We start from the raw sequence: 18,856 nt of genomic DNA, 5'->3' as shown, positions 1-18,856 counted from the left end.
GAGAGAGAGAGAGAGAGAGAGAGAGAGAGAGAGAGAGAGAGAGAGAGCGAGCGCGCAACAGGTAACACTCAGCGAAATGCCGCCGAGGGAGGAGATTTAATTCGGGGAAGGCCCAGAGCGTAGGTGTCACGAGCTGGCGCGAAAAGGAGAATTATGGAATAGTTCTCCCCAGCTCTTCACCACGTACAGATTTCCTCACATCGCCCATACCCACGGAACCCAAGGTTCATAATCTTATACTTGCGCAGACTGCAACAGAAGAGTAAGAGCAGAGAGACACGATGGAATGTAGGTCTTACTCCTAGGGTTTTTGTAATTTATTTCATTTCATTTCATGTGCATTAGCGTGACGGTGTCAGATCCCTCGGAATTGACGTTACAGACCGTTGTGAGCTGCCATGGGGGTGCTGGGAATTGAACCCGGGTCCTTTGGAAGAGCAGACAGTGCTCTTAACCACTGAGCCATCTCCAGCCCTCCTAGGGGTTTCTTAGGGGCCTCCCTTCAGATATCTTTAGACCTCCCTCTTCCTGGAAGAGGAGACTCCTGGAAAATATGTGAGACATAAATAATTGAAACGGGACTAGGGAAAGAAGGTAATGGTACCCTGTGGCCCCGGGTTCAGGCCCCAGCATTGACAATAACAACAACGGAACAACGGTGGTCCTGATGGCAAATGATTGAAGAAAATGTATGGTAGGAAATAAAATTGGCAGAGGCTGAATGTGGGTGGAGCTTGAGTGATAAAGTTACCTTTTTGTTTTGATGCTGTATGATAGGAGAGCCAAAACAGGGCACTGTTTGAGGAAGTGTAATTTAACAGCTCACGTTCTCTGACGGGAGGTACTCCAGCCCAGTTCTCTGGCCCGTTCAGAATCACTCCGCATTAATGATGTGCTGCCACCTGGTGGCAGTTCAGATGCTACTGTTCCACTGCTGTCCTTTAACGTTGCTGTTGCAAGATTTGGCACCCTTGCAAGTGTGTTTCCCTTAGAGCTTGATACAAACAGTTGATAAATACTACTGGTAGCAATCAGAGTTAAACAATGCCACCGTGACAGATAACCTATCTGCCCAATGAAAGACAAGCAGAGGCTTGGTGGGAAGGCTTGTTTTAAAAGTGAGTCTAAACAACAAAATTTTTCAATTTGGGGCTGGAGATGAAGTCCAGTTAGCAGAGTGCTAGTATGCATGAAGCCCAGATATGGTGGCACACTCCTACCATCTCAACATTCGGGAAGTGGCTGCAGGATATCAGGAGTTCAAGGTCATCCTTAGCTACATGTGGAGTCTAAGCCAGCCTGGGATACTTGACATCTGATCTCAAAATAAATATTAAGTAGAGGGGGAGGGAAAATAGCACAGTGGGTGCAAGCGTTTACCATGCAAGCATGAGGAAGAGTGTAATTCCAGCAAAGACCAACGCCAGAGCTGTCCTCTAATCCCAACATGCGCACTGTGGCACCAAAGCACAGACTCAATCATGTATAGAGACAGCCAGATACGGTAGCACATGCCATAATTCCAACACCTGGGAGGGGCACAGGAGGAACAAGGCCGTCTTTGGGACATAGAGAGCGTGGAGCCAGGCACGGTGGCACACCCCTGTAATCCCAGCACTCGGGAAGGCACAGACAGGCCAATTGCTCTGAGTTCAAGTCCAGCTTGGACTACAAAGTGAGTCCAGGACAGCCAAGGCTACATAGAGAAACCCCGTCTCGAAAAAAAAGTGTTTGAAGCCAGCCTGAGCAATACAAGATTTTGCCATATACACACCAAAATAAATAAATAAGATAAAACTGGATCTGAAGCTAAATACATATCACTGTATCACTTGTAATCCCAGCAATCAGGAGACTCAGGTAGGATTGAAACAAGATTTGAGGGGACTGGAGAGATGGCTCAGCAGTTAAGAGCACTGACTGCTTTTCCGGAAGACCTGAATTCAGTTCCCAGCACCCACGTGGCAGTTCACAACTATCTGTAACTCCAAGATCTGACACCCTCACAAAGAAATACATGCAGACGAAACACCAATACACATAAAAATGTAAATAAATAAATTATAAAAGAAACAAGTTTGAGGCCAGTCTGAACTAGTTTTGAGCCAGCCTAAGCTACAGAGTTCCTATCTCAATAAATAAATAATATGTAATAAATAAAAACAGTCACCAGGCACGGTGGTACACACCTGTAATGCCAGCACTAGGGGAGGCAGAGCAGGAGGATCTGTGCGAGTGTGAGGCCAGCCTAGTCTACAAAGCCAGTCCAGGACAGGCAAGACTACACAGAACCCTGTCTCAAAAACAAATAAATAAATAAACAAACAAATAAATAAATAAATAAATAAATAGGCCTGGAGAGTGGCTCAACAGTTAAGAGCACTGACTACTTTTCCAGAGGACCCTGGTTCAATTCCCAGCATATATATGTTAATTCTAGTTACCATGTTAATTCCAGTTTCAGAGTATCCTCTGTAGGCACCACACAAGCACATTGGTATAGATATACATGTAGACAAAACACCCATCTACATGAAATAAAAATAAACCCTCTCCTCCCCTTCTCTCTATGACAAGGTCTTATACAGAACTTGCTATATAGACCAGGCTGGCCTTGAACTCAGAGATCCACCTGCCTCTGCCTCCATTCGCAAGAGCTCAGATTAAACATGTGTACCACCATATCCTACTTCTGGCCACATATTCATGCTCAGACCATAATCAAGCATGTGTGTGCACACAGACACACACACACACACACACACACGGAAAGGAATGTAGAGGACATCCTTGGGCCAGAGATTTTTTTTTTTTAAAGATTTATTTTATGTATTTTATAAATGGTTGTGAGCCACCATGTAGTCGCTGAGAATTGAACTCATGACTTTTGGAAGAGCAGACCAGTGCTCTTAACTACTGAGCCATCTCTACAGCCCCTTGGGCCAGAGATTTAAATATACCATTACTGAAAGTAGCTCTTGTCTTACTGCCTGTTGTTATTTCAGATAACTGTCTCCTCCTGCCAACCTGAACTAAGAGCTGGAACCTTCCCATAAGCTGACTGCACATCTTAGTTCCAGGCAAATACATACAAAGACCTAGTTGGTGGGTGACATTATCTTGTCTACAGTTACTGGAAGAGGGCTCATGAAGTCTCTGTGAAATGCTGCTGATTCTTAGGAAATCTTGAACCCTCAAGAACATAAAGTGCAGAAAAGAAGAAAGTAAAGGTGCCCTTTGCTGCCTAAGAAGATACACCTTTCAAACTGTTTAGTTTTCATTCAACTTGGCATACGCTATGGTCATCTGAGAAGTGAGAACCTCAACTGAGAAAATGCCTCCATCAGATTGGTCTGTAGAGTCTGTGGGAGCATTTTCTTGATTAATGATTGATGTGAAAGGGCCCAACCCACTGTGGAAGGTGCTACCCACCCCTAGATGGGTACTAGATGACATTTAAAAAGCCAGCTGAGACAGACGTGGTGGTGCTCACCTTTAATCCTAGCACAGGGAGGCAGGGGAAGGTGGATCTCTGAGTTCAAGGTTAGCCTGGTCTACAAAGTGAGTTCCGGGACAGCCAGGGCTACATAGAGAAATCCTGTCTCTAAAACAAACAAACAAACAGACAAGCAAAAAGCCAGATGAGCAAGCCAGTAAGCTGCCTTCCTCCATGTCAGTCCCTGCCTCCAGGTCCCTGTCCTGAATCCTCTCCAGGATTGAATGATGGGTTATAGACTGTAAAATACACCTTTGCTTGAGTTGCTTTTAGTCATGGTGTTTTGTCACCACAGTAGAAAAGTAAGCTGTTACAGGTTGGTCTGATGGGTGCGACTGGCCCTCAAGATCTGGTTACACCCATCTTTGTTTTGTAAACCTACCTTACTGGCTAATTTTTAAAAGGCCTGTACCTGGGCAGGGCAGAATGGAGTAGGCGTGGCTAAGGTTCCAGGGCTTTGGGGTTCAAGAGAGAATCACGGGAAACAGACAGATGGAGAGGAAGGAGGATACCAGGATGGGTTAGCTTGGAGAAAGAACCACGTGGGACTGGAGAAATGACTCCAATAATGGCTTGGAAAGGCCCAGATGGAGAATACAAGCAAGTACCATGGGAATATGGATGAAAGGTAGTCCAATTGAGGAATAAGGTGGATAGCATTGGATGGGGGCTGGGAGATGGATGATGAGGATATTGATACAGTGTAAATGAAATAGCTGCCTGGCCCAAGGTAAATAAGGCAATTATAAATCTAACAGGTGTCTGTGTCTTTATTATTTGTGATAGCAAATTGAATAATACCACTGTGAGACAATCTTGATGGCAAATAATAAGCATTATATAGCCCAACACTCATTTCTTAATTTACTACAACAGTAAGCTAAAGAGCAAAATGCTAACTATGAGACATTTTTGCTTTGTTGTCTTTATTTGTTGGTTTTAAGACAGGGAACTGTCTCAGGAGCCCAAATTGGCCTCAAACTCTAGATCCTTCTGTTTCCACCTCTCTAGGGCTGGGATTGCAGGTACGAACAACATAAGACATTAAAAAAAAAAAAAAATGAAATTGAACAGAAATGGATCAGGAGTATAACATGATAGTATAATACTTGCCTAGCATTCATGAGGCCTTGGGTTCAGCAATCCCCCAGACACTACAAAGAAAAGAAAGGTGGGGGCAGTAGAAACAAGAAAACCAGCTAGCAAACTACTCAGGTATGGCAGCACTTTTTTGTTGTTGTTCTGTTTTTGTTTTCGAGACAGGGTTTCTCTATGTATCCTTGGCTGTCCCAGACTGATCGGCCTGCCTCTGCCTCCCTGAATGCTGGGATTATAGGTGTTTGTCACCTCACCTGGCTACACACCTATAATCTTAGAATTTAGGAGGTTTTATCAAGATCAGAAAGTTCAAAGTCATTGTGGTAGTTTGAATGAGAAAGCCCCAGCCCCCCATATGCAAGTATTCATATGTTGAATACTTGGTCTCCCAATTGTTGTTCTTTCAGAAAGATTAGAGGTATAGCCTTGCTGGAGGTGTCACTGTGTCATTAAGGTTTCAAAGGATCTGCCAGTCCCTGTGTGCTCTCTGCTTCCTCTTTGTGGATGGGATGTGGTCTCAGCTTCTGCTCCAGTGCCATGCCGGCCTGCCAGCTGCTGACATGCACCTCACCACAGTGGTGATGGACTCCTAACTCTGTAGAACTATAAGCCCCACGTAAACCCTTCTGCAAGCAGCCTTGGTCATGGCGCTTTGTCAGAGCCTTAGGAAAGTGACTGAGACAGTCACTCTCACTCAACGCCAATCTGTGTGACGAAAAAATCCTGCCTCCAAAAATTTTAAAAAGGAGGCTGGAGATGGCCCACCAGTTAAGAGCACTTGCTGCTCTTCCAGAGGACCCGTTTGATGGCCAGCATCCATATGGCAACTGACAACCATGTGTAACTCCAGTTCAAGAGGATGTGACGCCCTCTTCTGGCCCCTCGGGGACACTGCACACAGGTGGTGCATAGACATACATGCAAGCAGAATACCAATACTCAAAATAATAAGAATAACTTTAAAAATGAAAATAGAATTTGAATCATGGAACTCTTTATTTTCTCACAAAGGTTACAGCAAAAAACACTTTTTTTTAGCAGTGTACACCTTTAATCCTACGAACAGGGAGGCAGAAGCAGGAGAATTTCTGTGAGCTCAAGGCAAGCCTGGTCTACATAGCAAGTTCCAGGACAGCCAGGGCTACATACAGAGACACTTTTTCAAAAAACAAATAAATAAAGGTTTTGGTTTTGTTGGTTTGTTTTAAAAACAACTGAATTTCAGAGAACCTGAGAAGCCTACTGTAAACATGCAAACAGGGCTATGGAGGATGAGGAGGGGTGGAGAAGCTGGAGTAAGCCTCAGGAAGCAGTGCGACTGCCTAGATCTACTGCCCACCAGAATATCACACTCTTCTCTGCAATCTCATCACTACTGCTTCAGCCCAACATGCAAATCCATTCCATTCATCAAGAGAAATCATTTCTTTCCAAGTTCACTTGAGCTCCTAGTCAGAGGTGTACCTATGAATATCAGATTTCAGAGGTAGAGATCACAGGAAACAGTTAAATAACAAGAAGGAAATGCATGGCTGAGCCTATCCCACTAGGGTACAGAGTCATAGAAAACACATCAGGCAGTTAAGCCACTTTATTTTAAATTAGATGGGGAGCAGGAATGGTTGGACAGTGAGATGCCTCAATGAAGAGGGTGCATACCAGAGGGCATGAGAAAGCCGCCGTGGACAGGAGCCTCATCTCATTTCCTTACAGGTCCTTATAGGTCACCCTGGAAGATCCTGGGGCCCTGAAGGAACAGGTCCTCTTGCCTAAGACTCTGGACATGGGACTGAAGGCCGCTGGATTCCAGGTTAAAAAGGGAACTGCTCTGGAGTTCTAAGACGAAGGAAAACGAAAAACAAACCATTAGCAAGACTGACAGGCACAGAACTAGGCCTTGGACCTCCCTGGACAGGACACACAGACCTGGTCTGTATGTGCCCACCCTGTGGTGGTTTCTGACTGTCTATCTGTGCCTGTCCCCCAACCGCAACAAAGTGGTTTAATGAAAATGTAGTGACATGTATCTGTAATCCTAGCACTCAGGAACTTGAGGCAGGAAGACTGTGAGTTCAAGGCCAGGTTGAGCTACATAGCAAGTCTGAGGCACAAAGGAAAAACTGGCCTTTAAATATTAAATAATAACTACTTTGGTTTTTCTTCAAGTCACATAAATCTTTTGACTTTTACTAAACAAATATCAAATAATAAAGTAGCTTAACTCTCTCTGCTATATATATGGGTAGATGGCTTCACACAGAAGACAACACCAAACAATTAGACAGCTGCAACAGGCATCATTCAGATTCAGCTTCCCCCAGAACTGTCCTTACCCCTATCTAGTTTCTTTAAAAGTTCCCAGCTACGGTCACAGTCTGGAAGACTGACTTCAGAGCTAGATGAAGAAAGAGACATGGTGAAGATGGTGGCCAGAGGCAGCTTAGATTGCTGGGCATGAACAGAGGTCCTAGAAAGAACAACCAGAGGCAGAGATGATGATGGATCTAGGACGCTGTTCCGGCATAAACTGTCCTCCATTCTGAGACCAGGGCTCCAGACTCCCTCCCCCCAACCCTGGCCATTATCATCCAGACATACAGAGACAGAGGACAACACTGCATCAGATGAAGAATGCCTAACAGTGTGGCCAGCAAGGTGGCGCAGCTGATAAACACGCCTGCCACCAAGCCTAACAACTTGAGGCTGATCCTCAGAACCCATATGATACAAGGAGAGAACTGATTCCTGGTGGTCCTCTGGCCTCCACATGCACTTCACGCTACATGCATGCCCACCATATGCAGACTAAATAATAAATACAATGCAAAAAAAAAAATTAGTAATGCAGGTGGGCATAATAGCACACACCTGTTGGTCAGTACTCAGTAAGCAAAGACAGCAGGGTGGCGAGTTTGAGGTCAATCTGGGCTGCCCAGTGGAACGCATCTCAATAAAAATAAATATTAAAAAACACCTGCATTTGGAGGTGGATCAGGAGGATCAGGAGTTCAAGAACAGCCTAGGCTAGAATGTCCAACAAATTTTTTTTTTTTTAAGATGTTTATTATATATACAATATTCTGTCTGCATGTACACCTGCACACCAGAAGAGGGCACCAGATCTCATTATAGATGGTTATAAGCCACCATGTGGTTGCTGGGAATTGAACTCAGGACTTCTGGAAGAGCAGACGGCACTCTTAACCTCTGAGCCATCTCTTCATCCCCTCCAACACTGTTCTTATGAATAAAACTCCAGATACTCAGACTGACCACCCCAACCAATTCTGGCCAAATTTAGGCTAGTTGAATTCTGCTTAACATCTCTGACACAAATCCCCTCTACTGCCACAGTACACACAACTTCTGACCTGAGGAGGTAGGGCTCCTCCTTCCGGGCATCATGGGCCTCTGTCCTGGTAACCTCCAAGGTATGAACCTTGCCCTTCTGGTCACTCTGTAGGTGTTCCAACATCTGCCAGACCATGGTGCAGAGGGAGGACTAAATCTCTCTCTCTCCAAGGGCAACGCCCTCCCACCGCTCCCCTCCTCCACACACAAGAATCTTCAGGTGGGCAAGGATAATGGGAAAAACTGCTTTGGAGAGATGTGGAATCGGAATGGGGAAGGAAGATAAAGATGGGGATGGGATGGGAGAAGACCTTCTGGCCTTTCTGCAGAGCAGGACAGACAGGAAGGATGGGGGACTCCTGGAAAAAATTTGTAGAGGTTGATGCAACCCTGTCCTACCTTCCAGCTGCGGGCCTGAACCTGGCGCCCCTCGGCCATCTGTTCCAGTAGCAACTCCTGATGTTGGCCTGAAAATAAGACAGAGTATTAGGGGACCATTCTTCAACTTCACTCCTTCCTCACTGCCTTGTGACCGGATTAGTAGAAGAAATGTACACAGACATGTTCTGCTCCAGCTGGTAGAAAGATTCCAAGCTGGTGGGAAAGACTTAAATTCACGCTTGAGAGACAAAGAGCAAAATAAAATATTTTGCCAAAGGCTAGGGGTGCAGCTTGGTGGGAGCACATGCTTAGCAAGTACAAGGTCTTACGCATGTGATACCCAGCATCACACAACATACAAATTGCACAATACACAAATAATAGTAACAATAATAATATCAATAATAATTTGCCTGGGGTAGTGCCACTCCTAAGTGCTTTATCCCAGCACTTAGGAGGCAGAGGCAGTTGGTCTCTGTAAGTTCAGGGCCAGTCTAGTTCACACAGTGAGTCTCAGGACAGCCAGGGCTGAGACCCTGTGTAAAGACCCTATGCAGAGAGCCAGGGTTATGTCTTAAAAAAAAATAAAAATAACAATTTGCTAGACTTCTCAACAGCTCAAATAGGCTGAAGTATGGTCACTTACTAGAAGAACAAGAAGACATTTCAAAATCAGGGACAAGAGAATACTCTCAATCTTTTACTTACTCAGCTGGTCTCGAAGCAACTTCAGTTCCTCCCGAAGAATCTCTGACTCTTCCCACAAAAGCTGGTGCCTACATGAGTGACAGCAGTGTCACTCTAGAATCAGACAACAAACCCAGAGTGGCTGGAGATTACAGCTCAATGGTAAGTGTCTACTTAGCATACACTAGGCCCAGGGTTCAATATCCAACATCAAAGAAAAACAACGTGAGGAAGCCAAACATTTGGTATGCCAATTGCTCAGAAGCCTCACAAGAAAAAGCCTTGAGGGTTGGAAGATGGCTAGGTAGTTATGAAAATTTGCCACTCCTCTTTTTTCTCCCTCTCTCTTTTAAGATTTAGTTCTTATTTATACAGCATTCTGACTGTGCACCAGAAGAAGGCACAGGTGTCACTATCTGATGGTTGTGAGCCACCATGTGGTTGCTGGGAATTGAACTCAGACCTTTGGAAGAACAGCCAGTGCTCTTAACCTCTGAGCCATCTCTGCAGCCCAAAACTATGTCACTCTTAAAGAGAAAATGGATTTCTAGCATCCACATGGTAGATTAAAATCATCTTTAACTTCAATTCCAGGGGATTTGACAAGCATGCATGTGGTATGCATATATGCACACAGATAAAACATTCATACACTAAATATTTTTTCTTGTCCTTTTTGTTTTCTGTGACAGGGTCTCACTATGTAGACCTGATTGCCCTACAACTCAGTATGTAGATCAGGCTAGTCTTGAACTCATAGAGATCTGCCATCCTCCACCTCCTGGGCACTAGAATTAAAAGTGTGTGTCTCCAGGAAGTGCATCTTAAATACATAAATAAAAATATGAAGTCTTGCCCATCACTTACTCGGTCTGCAGCTTTTGGTGAAAGCCACTCGTAGTACTGAACTTTCCGGGTCTTGTTTTCATCTGGGTTTGGACTAGCTCTTGAACCTGACTCCTGAGGCCCTGCAGTTCCTTTCTCAACCCTTCCAGGCGTTGCTCCAGGAGGGCTCTCCCTTTAGGGCCCTCCTGCAGCAGTTTCAGTGAGGCTGTAGTGGGGAAAGGAAAGGTCAGCTGCTCTAAGAGCTACCTGCACAGCAAAACTGTGGCCAAGTATATGAAGTTGTGAGGGGCTGGAGAGATGGCTCACCCACTAAAGGCTACGCCTCACAACCAAAAGTTGTAAGGAGCTCAGTGGGTAACTCAGCATGCACAAAACCCTGGTTTCGGTTTTAAAACTCTGTGTGCTGTACAAGGGAAGGAAGCAGCCCGATACCTTCCAGAGCACTGATCTTGAAGATCTGCTGCTCCCGATCCTTCAACAGGCTCTGCACAGCATGCCTCAGAGCTTCAGTCACCTACCCAAGCAGAGAGAACACAGACACGACTTTCTAAGTCATTTTCCCAACTCCTAATATCCACCATCTCGCATTACCACCACATACAAACACCTAATGCCTCACCTGAGCCTGAGACTGAAGCTGGGATCGTAGTTTAGTAACTTCATCCCAGAGAGATGAGCTGTGGCCTTCAGTGCAGCTCAGTCTCTCTCCAGGAATGGGAGTCTTTTGAGCCCAAGGCTGTTGAGCTTGGGCCCCTGGCTGAGGAGGCAAGTGATGAGGGGAAATCCAGGTGTCAGCCAGGTTCCCTATTGAGGGAATGGGGAAGGGACAAGAACAGGGTCTGTCTGTGTAGGAAATCAGAGTTCCAGAAGGGAAGGAGCTGGAATCTGTACAGAATTATAAATAGTACAGGCAGGCACTGGAAGAAAGAAGGCCTTGAGAAAAGGCTGGGAGACAGGATAATACTGACCTGTAGAGGAAACTTGAAGGGGATACAAACTCTGCTACAAAAGAAAACACATCCACAAGCCAGTGAGCACTTAATGCCCCTTAACCTTCGCCCTAGCCGAGACTCCCGATGTAGGGGAGGGGATCCCGCGGGGTCGGAGGGGAGGTTCTTGCGCCTCCTCACCTTAATCCGGGCCATGTTTTCATCAGTTGAACTGAGAACCGCATGAAGCTGATCGGACCAGTTAGGGCTCCTGCTCATCCTGCGAGATACCCGCAGGACAGCCCAGGACAGGCCACAGTGTTAGATGGAAAAGAGCAAAGTGGGAATGGGATGCTACGGCTGCAGGTACAGTACCACGGCAATACTGCGAATCTAGAACTAGGAAACTAGGAGTTCTTGGGAGAGTAGTAAGAAAACAAAACAAAAACAAAAACAAAACACCGGTATGTATCAAGTGAGGGTAGAATGAGCCGAATCTTGCTTAAGAACTCCGGAAATCAAGGACTCTACCACTATCACCAAATCTAAATCAGAGACCACTGCCGCCCATGATTTCAAACTCTGGTAGGCGGAGAACGAGATTTAAGAACCCGTGCCGCAGCGCCACCCGGGAAACTGAGTACCTTTCTTGCGGAGATAACGGGCAATAGAGGGCGGAAATACGTTTCCCTGGAACTACGTTCCCTGTGCTTTCACACGCACACCCCCCGTGAAGCTTGTCGGGACACGTAGTCTTCCAGACTCTGTTATGCTTCGGTTCAAGGGCCAATGGAACTACATGTACCAAGATGCATCCCTCAGAATCAATTGAATCCGTTACTGGACTTTTACCTCCTGGGAAATGTAGTCCAGCTCGCCTTGGCCCTTACAGGCTCAGGTTAACCCTGAGACTCCATTTCCCAGCAAGCTCAGCGTTCAGCGTGCGCTATGGAGCCGCGAGTCGCAGAGCTGAAGCAGAAGATTGAGGACACCTTGTGTCCTTTTGGCTTCGAGGTTTACCCCTTCCAGGTTGGTTTGTCTTACCTAGGGCGAGCTGTATGATTAGCTGCGGTGCTAAAAGTGTGAGGACCGATGAGCCCTACTAATCCTCCCCAAACTCTTACGACCGGGTCTCCAGATCGTAGTGTGAAATGGGGCTTGATTAAAAAGGTAGAGAAAGAGCCATATGTTTGCCTTTTACCTCTTTATAATATCAAACAAATGAATGGGATACAACCACGATCCCCTAATCTGTCATCTCCATAATTTACAGGAAAAATGTCTCCCAATGGGGCTGGGATTAGCGGATGCTTCCAAAGGAATAAGGAGAGGTGAACGCTTAGAAGGTTGGCATGGCTATGTATTAGGTCAGATGAAGACAGAAGAGTATTCCTGATGTTGAACAAGACACAATTAGCTAGTTTGTTCCGTTAGCCAACAGAAGGCTAATTCATGGTGTTGCTTGCCATCGGTACTGGACTGAGCATAGAAATTCCTCACGCTCGCCTGGTACAGAAGTCTCTGTAATCCTTTCCTCGTTACCCAACCCAGCCCGCCCTTTTCCACGCTTTCCTCCCACGGTGCTGAGTGAACAAGATATGTTTAAGACACAAACCTAAACTAAAATCAGCCTGAGTCCTTTGGCCTATCTTAAAAGAGCTCCTATTTCTCACCCATTCCATTGAGCTATCCACAGCGAGACTTGGAAGAAGATATTGTAGAGAAGTTAAGACTAGTTTGAAAGCACTTGCAGGAGGAAAAAAAAAAAATTTGAAATTGAAGTGCTGGAGGATGTAGCTCTCTGGCAGAGAACTTGACCACTACGCTTGAGGTCTTTGATTCAATCCCTAGTAATGAGGGAAAAGAACAAAACTGAGAGCTGAGGCTACAGCTCAGTGATAGAGGCTAGCTTGGCATTTGCAAGGCTCTGGGTTTCATCTCAAACACCAGCCCCAAAACAAAGCAACTGTATATGAAAAGATGGATTGAAAGGAGGAAAGGTTATGTATATCCTAGAGTCACAGTTTGGAGGCAGTGATGGATGGCAGCTATGGGAAGAAGCAGGAGTGCCCATGTGAGGGCTAGTCATGGTGGCAGAAGCCTTTGACCCCGGCACTCAGGCGACACAGGTTTGACACCAGCCTGGTCTGCATATGGAGCTCCAGGTCAGCTAGGGCTGTCATAGTGAGACTGTCTGAAAATTGTGTGATTTTGTGTGTCAAGTCTGGGTAATGGGAACTATTGTACTGAACAGTTAGCTGAAGCCCTGCCTGTATCGTAAGGTCCTGCTACTCACCTTTCTTCCCCTATATCCAACAGCCACCATGAATATCTCCTGAATCTTCCAAACTTTTTTTTTTTTTTAAGCCCACCAACCTATCCCATATTTCTGACCATTTCTCCCATTAGGTTTACTATAATCTCCTTGCTGCCATCTTGGCTCTAATCCATTCTTTACATTGCAACCTAAAATATCAGATTGCTTTACTCTTTTAGGTGTTAAATGACTCCTCATTGTCACCAAGTTGGAGCCATAGTTTTTAACTTGATATGTGAGGCCAGGCACAATCTCACTCCTCCTGATCTCTCAAGCCTTTTCTTCTGATCCTTAGTACAGCTCCATAACTTCCACCAAACCAGACAGTCTGTTCTTTCCCAAAATCCCTTAGTACCTTTTTTTTTTTTTTTTTTTTTTTTTTTTTTTTTTTTTTTTTTTTTTTCTTTTTGGTTTTTAAAAAAAGACAGGGTTTCTGTGTGTAGCCCTAGCTGTCCTGGGACTCCTTCTGTAGTCCAGGCTGGTCTCAAACTAAGAGATCTACCTACCTCTGCCTCCCAGAATGCTGTTCAGTTTTTTTCTAATGTCAGAGGACACTCGTCTGGTCCTGGCATAGGACTAGTCATTATAACTTTCTATTTATTCTAGTTTGTAAACTCTTGTCTATATATTCTTTTTCTTAATTTTATATGCATTGTTGTTTTGCTTGCATATATGTCTGTGTGAGGGTGTTGGACCCCCTGGGTCTGGAGTTATAGACAGTGGTACACTGCCATGTGGGTGCTGGGAATTGAACCTGGGTCCTCTGGAAGAGCAGTCAGTCCTCTTATCAGCTGAGCCATCTCTCCAGCCCCCTTGTCTATATATTCTAAGTCACAGGCAATTGCAGACAGATTCCCCATACAAGGTTAATATGCATTTGTTACACAGCATCAGTGAAATTCTGTGAATGAATGAAATGGAGATGAGTACAAAAACGTATGACGCCCTGAATACAAAGACGGGCCTTGGTGAGCTGCTTGCCAACCAGATCTGAACTTTGTGTTCCAGGTGGCATGGTACAATGAACTCCTGCCTCCCACCTTCCACTTGCCCTTCCCAGGACCTACCCTGGCCTTCTTGGTACTCAGCACACCTGCTATGTTTGACAAAGCCCTCAAACCCTTCCTGAAGAGCTGCCACCTCCAAACACTGAGAGACCCTGTGGATCAGTGTGTGTCCTACCACCTGAGGAGTGTTACAGAGGTATGGCCCAACTGCCCTTCAACTCCCAAACCTACATCTGCATCCCTGTTGATCTAGCTCGGTGCAGGATCTACACGTAAGGCCTGAAGCTGTGTCTTCTGTAACTTCCTATTCTGCCTTCTCACACCCAGGTTTTACCCTTTCTTTTCACAGACTCCCCATCTGAAATCAGTTTGGTAGGGTGCCTACCCTGATGGACAACTATATGAGCCTCGGGTTAGTCTTAAATCTCTGGAATATGAGTAAATCCAACATCTTTAGTCATTGTTCACTGGCCTTTGCCCTGGGCTTATAAATCTGTCTTTGGAGCCGTCTGAAAGCAGAACAGTATTTCCCAGCCTGTGCTCACTTATTTGGTTGGTTGGTTGGCTGGTTTTGGTTTTTTGAGACAGGGTTTCTCTGTGTAGCCTTGGCTATCTTGGGCTCACTCTATATACCAGGGTGGCCTCGAACTCACAGCGATCTACATGCCTCTGCCTCCGTGAGTACTGGGATTAATGGTGTACACTATCATGCCTAGCTGCCTATATTCATTTATTACACATACATCTCTATATATAAATTCCAGGTCTCCCACTCTAGAATTGTGCCACACAAGGCTCAATAGCTCCTGATAACGGCAGCTTCTAAGCAAGGTCTTTTGTATTTCCTCCCTTCTGAGGAAGCAGAGAACTGTAAATTTCTTCATTTACTAGCTTCTTAAAAGTTAAAGGTATGTTTTCCGTTCAGAGTTTTAATGGTGAATCCCAGTAGTAGGGACTTAGAGTCATGAGGATCAGGAATTCAGGATCCTCTTTGGCTACATATAGCAAGTTCAAAGCCATTCTGACCCTGTCAAAAAAAAAAAAACCATGTGCTTATGAGAACAGGAGCATGTTAATACACAACTTAGGCCTTCTTAGAACAAAGTCATGACTCTCATCGTGCTAACGGGCATCTTATTCTGTTCCAGAAGTTCCCAGACCTGCACATGGAAGTCATTGCTGACTACGAGGTACACCCCAACCGGCGCCCTAAGATTCTAGCTCAGACAGCAGCCCATGTGGCAGGTGCTGCTTACTACTACCAACGGCAAGATGTGGATGCGGACCCATGGGGGACCCAGGTTAGAGAAAAAATAGTAAAGGCTGCTGAAGTGCCCCAGGCGTCCCACATTCCTTCACCTTCCTTTGATGAAGCTGGTACATAACCCAGAACAAAGGATCTAGGGCCCTGACAAAAAGGCCACATATTTTCTGGCCCCTACACCTGCTTTCTGGTTTATCTGAGGACATAACAGTTCAGAAAACCTGGTCTTTTTTAGTGTTTTAAAAACATTCCCTAGCAGGGTCTGGAGAGATGGCTCTGAGGTTAAGAACATTGGCTGTTCTTCCAAAGGTCCTGAGTTCAATTCCCAGCAACCACCTCGTGGCTCATAACCATCTACAGTGCAATCTGGTATGCAGGCACACATGCACATAAAATGCTGTATAAGTAATAAATAAATCTTTAAAAAAAAAAAAAAAAAGTATTTCCTAGCCTGACATGGTGGTGCTGGTGGTGCACACCTTTAATCTCAGCATTCAGGAAGCAGAGGCAGGCAGATATTTGAGTTCAAGGCCAGCCTGGTCTACAGTTACAGGCCAAGACTTCCAGGGCTACACAAGAAAACCCTGTCTCAAACAAACAGAAATATTTACTGCATGTGTTTGCACTTAAGGAAGTCAAGAGGACAATTGTAGGAGTCAGTTCTTTCCTTCTACTATATGGGTCCTTGAGGACGAACTGAGGTTGTCAGGTTGGCTGCAAAGCACCTTCACTCACCAACTTCCTGGTCAGTTTTATTGTTTTTGAGACAAGGTCTCTATATCTCTGGCTATCTTGGAACTCACTGTGTAGAGGAGGCTGACCTTGAACTCATAGAGATAGCCTGCCTCAGGATCCTGAATACTAGGACTAAAGGTGTGTACCACCAGGTCTGGCCTGGTCTGTTCTTAAAGCTTTGTGTTACAGGGCTGTCTCAGAAAGGTTCAAAGGTAGAGTAGTGATCAATAGTGACCAAAACTGAAATTGGGAAGCTGAGCTTGGCCTGGTGGCTCACACCTGTAATCCCAGCACTCGGGAAGGCAGAAGCAGGCAGATCACTGTGAGTTTGAGGCCATCCTGGTCCAGCGAGTCCAGGACAGCTAAGGCTGCACAGAGAAGCCCTATCTCAAAAAACCAAGAAAAAGAAAAAAACTGGAAAGCTGCCTGAGGTCAGTGCTCAAGTGAGCCCTTCCTTATTCTTCAGAATGAGTCTGAATAGGTGGTCAAGAAAGAAGAGACAGTGAGATGGAAGTAAAGGCACTATGTGCCACACAGACACAGCAACCTGAATTTGATCTCTGGAACCCATATAAAGCTGTAAGAGAACTAAATCCATGAAATTGTCCTCTGACCCCCCCCACACACTCACAGACACACAATAATAAATCAGCATGCAGAGTGGGAAATAAATGAACAAAAATAGGGGCTGGAGAGATAGCATAGAGGTACAGGTACTTGTTGCTTTTATATGCCCCATATTAAATCCCCAGCACTCAGATCCATCTCTAAGTTCAGTTTCATGTTTGACATCTTCTGCTGGCCTTTGTGGGTACTGCTTGAATTCAAGCAAAACACTTGTACACATACAAATAAATTGGGAGGGGGAAAAAAAAAAAAGCTTGCAATAATGGTAGTTGGACCTAGTGTCAAAATCTCTGTAACCCTGTTTTTCTTTGTCCTCTCCCCAGCGCATAGCAGGTGTGTGCATACATCCCCGATTTGGGGGCTGGTTTGCTATCCGAGGGGTAATGTTGCTACCAGGGATTGAAGTGCCAAATTTGCCACCCAGCAAGCCCCCTGACTGTGTGCCTACAAGAGCTGGCCGCATCACTCTGCTTGAAGGCTTCAATTTCCACTGGCGTGACTGGACTTACCGGGATGCTGTGACTCCTGAAGAACGTTACTCAGAAGAACAGAAGCTCTATTTTTCTACCCCTCCTGCCCAGCGCTTGGCCCTATTAGGTTTAGCCCAGCCCTTGGAACACCCAAGCACTGCATTAGAGCATCCTGTGCTTCCCAAGCCTCAGAATTCCAACAGAGCACGAAGCTGGCTTAGCCCGAAGGTCTCACCACCTGTGTCCCCAGGCCCTTGATACTCTCCCCCTGTAAGATCCCACTAATGGTGAATGTTTTATTTGGGGTACGATTTGAGTTTTGAAAAAGCACTTTTGTTGTTTGAGACGGGGTTTCTCTGTGTAGCCCTAGCTGTCCTGGAACTCTGTAGACCAGACTGGCCTCAGAGATCTACCTGCCTCCCTGGAGTGCTGGGAGCTTTGCACCACCACCACCTGGTGAAAACTGACTTTTTATTTTGGGTATTATTTCCCAGTAATAGTCCTTCAAAGAGAGGCAAGACTCAATTTACACTGGTCAAGACAAATCACACATCAAGGCAGACACAATTCAAATATTGGACTCACACCTGTTATTATTTTTGTGCAGTACTCGAAGATACTATTTAGATCCACGGTTCTCAACATGCCTAATGTTGCAACCCATTAACACAGTTCCTCATGTTGTGGTGATTCCCAACCATTAAATTATTTTTGTTTCTACTTTTAATTTTGCTAGTTATGAAACACTAAATAGCCGAGTTTTTCAGTGGTCTTAGACAATCCTGTAAAAGGGCCATTCAAGACTCTCCCTGGGGTCTCGACACAAGGGTTGAGATTTAAAGGAACCTTGGATTTAAAGGAACCTACGGGTAACCACACAAAACTATGCCAACTTTGTATTTAAGTAAACTACTTTGAAACTGCCTGGCCTATAGTAAGTGGTATGTTATTACTACAGGCTTAAGGAATCATACTTCTGCTCAAATAGATGGAGTCTGCGTTCTGGAATGTTGGAAGGCCATGACGGCACAGGATTTTGTTTGCCCTAACCAAGTATCCCGAAGAAATTTCTTACTGACTTAACAGGATCAAAAAGGAATATTCTAATGATTGCTAGAATGCACGCAGTCGAATATAATCGTACCCAAAGCTTTCCCTGTTCTCAATTCTATACATAAAGGTTCTGCAACCCTGATTTTTCAAGCCTCACTGCTGAAGTCTAGGGAAGTGGCTTAGTTGGTAAAGTGCTCACCATGTGTAGTATAAATTAATTGGCAGTGGTGGTGTACGCCTTTAAATTATCTTAGCAAACTGTCACGTGCTGTTTGTACTTGCCGAAAACTGAGAACAGTGCCAGACTCAATCATGCTAATTACTGTCCAAGACTCAGACCTGGGACAGGATAGCCCCCAACCTGTAACAGGGAGAGAAAAGCAAACTGCTCAGGGTATTAAGCATTGCACCCTTGAAAACAGGTAGGTGTAACATTTCCAAGCTTAGTTTTGTTTATCCCATGATCCAAAAATGTAGTAGGAAAGGGAAAAGGAGCCACAATAAGCTACTTCTTTGGTGGAGAACACCCCACTCTTTACTGCCCGGAACTCCGCCATGATTGTTTCAGAAGGATTTTCACAGTTAATTTCATCTT

General features: G+C 45.2%; 2 protein-coding genes across 6 annotated transcripts; one reads left to right on the top strand and one right to left on the bottom strand.

The window, feature by feature from the left end:
* Window positions 1-6,167: 6,167 nt before the first annotated feature.
* Ccdc163 (CCDC163 homolog) lies at window positions 6,168-11,448 on the bottom strand. 4 transcript variants are annotated; one of them, XM_055618523.1, is made up of 11 exons: window positions 11,433-11,448; window positions 10,990-11,204; window positions 10,828-10,861; window positions 10,479-10,663; window positions 10,292-10,373; window positions 9,881-10,064; window positions 9,035-9,102; window positions 8,345-8,412; window positions 7,966-8,069; window positions 6,928-7,061; window positions 6,168-6,430 (listed from the first exon to the last, which is right to left on the bottom strand). In XM_055618523.1, exons 2-11 carry the CDS (start codon window positions 11,065-11,067, stop codon window positions 6,312-6,314), a joined length of 1,056 nt encoding a protein of 351 aa, XP_055474498.1. In that variant the 5' UTR covers window positions 11,068-11,204; window positions 11,433-11,448; the 3' UTR covers window positions 6,168-6,311. The 4 variants fall into 4 exon arrangements, with proteins under 4 accessions (XP_055474498.1, XP_055474499.1, XP_055474501.1 ...); XM_055618524.1 differs by having other exon boundaries at window positions 10,990-11,068; XM_055618526.1 differs by having other exon boundaries at window positions 6,928-6,989; window positions 10,990-11,444.
* Window positions 11,449-11,720: 272 nt separating this feature from the next.
* Window positions 11,721-18,142, top strand: Mmachc (metabolism of cobalamin associated C). Of its 2 annotated transcripts, none has more exons than XM_055618428.1 (4): window positions 11,721-11,817; window positions 14,114-14,308; window positions 15,264-15,413; window positions 17,062-18,142. In XM_055618428.1, the coding sequence occupies exons 1-4, from the start codon at window positions 11,737-11,739 to the stop codon at window positions 17,464-17,466; spliced, it is 831 nt and encodes a 276-aa protein (XP_055474403.1). In that variant the 5' UTR covers window positions 11,721-11,736; the 3' UTR covers window positions 17,467-18,142. The 2 variants fall into 2 exon arrangements, with proteins under 2 accessions (XP_055474403.1, XP_055474402.1); XM_055618427.1 differs by having other exon boundaries at window positions 15,261-15,413.
* The last annotated feature ends 714 nt before the right edge of the window (window positions 18,143-18,856 follow it).

The sequence above is a fragment of the Psammomys obesus genome, unplaced genomic scaffold (assembly GCF_907164565.1).
Source record: "Psammomys obesus unplaced genomic scaffold, mPsaObe1.curated_primary_1811, whole genome shotgun sequence".
Classification (NCBI taxonomy): Eukaryota; Metazoa; Chordata; class Mammalia; order Rodentia; family Muridae; genus Psammomys; species Psammomys obesus.
This window is presented reverse-complemented; position numbering and strand designations above follow the sequence as displayed.